At 36.1% G+C, this 3,978-nt stretch overlaps 1 protein-coding gene across 1 annotated transcript; it reads left to right on the forward strand.

Moving 5' to 3' along the window:
• The first annotated feature begins 22 nt into the window (after positions 1–22).
• Positions 23–3,494, forward strand: LOC147911162 (olfactory receptor 5M5-like). Its single transcript, XM_087428475.1, is given in 2 exon segments — positions 23–2,277; positions 2,279–3,494. Coding segments are annotated over 2 exon segments (939 nt in total). The 5' UTR covers positions 23–1,449; the 3' UTR covers positions 2,390–3,494.
• The last annotated feature ends 484 nt before the right edge of the window (positions 3,495–3,978 follow it).

Genomic DNA, 3,978 nt, shown 5'->3' on the forward strand with positions numbered 1-3,978 from the left:
TTATTAAAAATACCATCCCAGCACCAAAGAGAATATGTCTGTTATGACAATGATCTTACAAACATAAAAAAAAGAACACAAAATGATTTTATTGATTTAGGTGACTTGTCTTACATTTTTTTACCCTAGTCGATAAGTCCAAATCTCATGCACGGAATAGGAAAATGCAATAACCAAGGAAGCTGGAGTGATGGATTTACAAAGTGCCTTACAAAGTAACCTGTTTCCATCCTTGGCATTGTAGCTATTAACGACAGTCAGTACAACGTTGTCCTACCTGGGTATGTGTTACTGAAGGAAAATATAGAATTTTCCATGAGGGTCTTTGTGGTCACTTTTATTCTGCCGCAACATTGGGGGATGCACTTCATGATGTCTTATGTACTGTCTCAGTTGTGTGGGTACTATGATTATGATTTCAGTATGACCTTTTACATGTTGTAAAGAACTTGAATTCATTTTATAGAGTTTTTCTCAATTTTTGCAAGAATTAAAAAGAGGTAGAGTTACAACAAAATCATTATGATCTGGGGATATTTGTCAACCTGGTTTCCGTTATCCTCTCCCGCCACACCAGGGAGCCCTTTAATACATTATTTTTCCCCTAATCGCCCCCAGTCCCAAACAATAACGTTGAATACCATTGATATATGTATGCACATACAGCGGTCTATGTTTGTCCATCTCTCTCTCTCTCTTTCTATATATGGATAGATATATGGATATATAATTTATGTATTGTAAAAATTTCTGTTTTCATACAAAAACACTAAGATTTTCTTTTGTGCCCCGTGAACCAATTTTTTCTCTTCGGGTAATAATATACAAAACAAAGGAGATCCTGAGCTGAGTCCTAAGAGTTAAGGTAAAATTTGTTGATATCATGGCCACCTGAGGTAGATTAGAGTGGGGAAAATGGACATACATTTCGGGGAGAGGGAAGAGCTTGAAAATGATCTTGAGTTTACAGGGGCGGGTAGACAGATCCTAGTTTTACAAGAATATACGCCATCCATCAGTTCCACTGCCCTAAGTCCATTCAGCTCAGATTGGTCTCAATGACAGATGCTTTAGATACCACATCAAAAGGTATACTGAAAAACAAAAGATTACAATTTCAGAGGAAAACAACGTTTAAGGAAAGTGTTTGAGGAAATTATAATTGAATAAATATGATAAAGATGTGCAGAAAACATAAAGGCTTTTCAAATATGAAAACATTTGCAGAAAAGCATTTAAAAATATGACTGTCTTTACATAAAGGAACTCTATGTTAATTTAGATATTTAAAACATCAATCACATGCTTACTTATGTAACATGTATTTGCAAGTTTGAGAGAAGGGGAAGAAGTATTAGCTGACATGTTGAGGGTGATGGAGAAAGGACAAAAGACAAATGCATTTTTATTTCCATTACTTTAGACCTCACTTGAAGCCAAGCAAACACAATGTTAAAGAAAAACTACACAATAGTGACTGAGTTTATTCTCCTGGGACTGACAGATCGAGCTGAGTTGCAGCCTGGCCTCTTTGTGGTTTTCCTAGTCATCTATCTCATCACAGTAATCGGCAATGTGAGCATGATTTTGTTAATCAGAAGTGACCCAAAACTTCACACTCCAATGTACTTCTTCCTCAGTCACCTCTCTTTCGTAGATCTCTGTTATGCCACCAGTGTCACTCCTCAGATGCTGGTTAATTTTTTATCCAAAAGAAAAACCATTTCCTTCATTGGTTGCTTTATACAATTCCACTTTTTCACTGCCCTGGGGATCACAGATTGTTATATGCTCACAGTGATGGCTTATGATCGCTACATGGCCATCTGTAAACCCTTGCTGTATGGTAGCAAAATGTCCAGATGCGTTTGCCTCTCTCTTGTTGCTACTCCTTACACTTATGGCTTTGCAAATGGTCTGGCACAGACCATCCTGATGCTTCTTCTCTCCTTCTGTGGACCCAATGAAATCAACCACTTTTACTGTGCGGACCCTCCTCTCCTAGTCCTTGCCTGCTCAGATACTCATGTCAAAGAAACTGCCGTGTTTGTAGTGGCTGGCTCCAACCTTACCTGTTCTCTCACCATCATCCTCATCTCCTACATTTTCATTGTCACAGCTATTCTGCATATGCGCTCTGCTGAGGGGAGACGCAAGGCCTGCTCCACCTATGGGTCCCATCTGACGGCTGTCATCATCTTTTACGGGACATTGTTCTGCATGTATCTGAGGCCCCCTTCTGAGGCATCTGTGGAACACGGGAAAATCGTAGCTGTTTTTTTATATCTTCGTGAGTCCTATGTTAAACCCTTTTATCTATAGCTTGCGGAACAAAGATGTTAAAACAGCAATCACGAAAGTGATCCAAAAGACATTGTTTGCTAAATAAAGTAGGCATTTTGTTCACAGATATGTAATAAATCTATATTATTTGACCAAATAATGAGCACTTTAAATTAACAAATCACTTTATTTTATTGAGAATTTTTGTCTTTTATAATTTGCATATGAGTCTTGGAAGAATGTGTCAAATTATTTACTAGTGTTTACAGCACCATCTCTTAGAATTAAAACAAAAATGCTGCATAGAAAGTGAAAGACCAGAAAGCATCACTATTGCCCTAAAGTCAATAAAGAGCAGATGCTCCGTCCATCACACCCACACTGGTTACAACGTGTGAAAGTCAGAATCACCAAATGACGCTGTGACCAACATCAGCCATTATATGTTCACAGCACTTAATGACTTCCAAATGATTGTCAATAAACTTGTCAACATGTCAGGTGAATTTTTTCCCTTTTATGCAAACTGTATAGCAGTGAAAAATCTATTGGTATCTCAGATTACTACTCTAAGAAATGTCTTTAGAATTCATAGGCTTTTCATGGAATGGCACATTTCCTTTAGAAGATCTTTTTTTTTAACGATATGCATCCCCATCATAAAACTGGTTTTGTGGTTTCACCTGTTAATTTTTTATTATGGAGTGTTTCCAACATACAGCTAAAAATACAAACTTAAAGATCACTTATGTAAGCATAACTAATCATTATTAAGTTTTCACACAACACCAAGTCTGTTTCTGACATTTCAGATACGCAGATATTCTCAAATTGAGTCCTCCCTGCCTGATTCTGTTCATTTCTCCATTTCCTGCATTGAAGTCTCACATGAATTTTATGTTATTTATCCCTATGCAGAGTTTTACTGGTGTTTATGTATCCACAGAATTATATAACATTATTTTGCTAGATTTAAATCTTGATATAAATGAAATCACTCTACGTGTCCTTCTGCAATTTACTGTATTTTTCACTAAATATTGTTTGATTTATCCATGCTGATTCGTGTAGCAGCATTTTTCACTGATGTCTTCTATGCTGATATATAAATGTGCCACAATAGATCTTATCCACTCTGCTATTGATGGATGAATACATTTTTCCTTTTTCTTGATAATATGAAAATCCAGCAATACACTCTCTTGCAAACTTTTGAATATGTACCAGTTCAAGAATTCTTCTCGAATATATACCTAGGATGGTAAAGTCTGGGTCATAAGCTATGAACATCTTTAAATTTAGTTGATATTGCTAAATCCCTCTACCAATTTGTTCTCCCGCCAATGGAGTGTGCGAGTGCCCTTGACTCTACAATCTTGTCAGCGTAGTATATTGTCAGACATTTAAAATGTTTTCCAATCTGTTGGGTGCAAAATGGATTCTTATTTCTTGTTGAAGTTTTTGGATCATCATTACAAATGAAGTGAAGTATTTTTAAATGCTTTGATGCTATTTGAAGATTCCTCTTTTTTTTGTTTGGTTGTATGTCCATATTCTTTGTCCACTTTTCAACTGGGTTATTTTATCTTTATTTCCTACATTTGTAATAGATCCTTATATATTCTGTACTAGGTACTAATATTTTAATGATATATGAAATGCATATGTCTTCAATCTGTTTGTAGCTTGTATTTC

Source organism: Ceratotherium simum, unplaced genomic scaffold (genome assembly GCF_057802395.1).
Source record: "Ceratotherium simum simum isolate JZ-2026a unplaced genomic scaffold, ASM5780239v1 HiC_scaffold_53, whole genome shotgun sequence".
Lineage (NCBI taxonomy): Eukaryota > Metazoa > Chordata > Mammalia > Perissodactyla > Rhinocerotidae > Ceratotherium > Ceratotherium simum.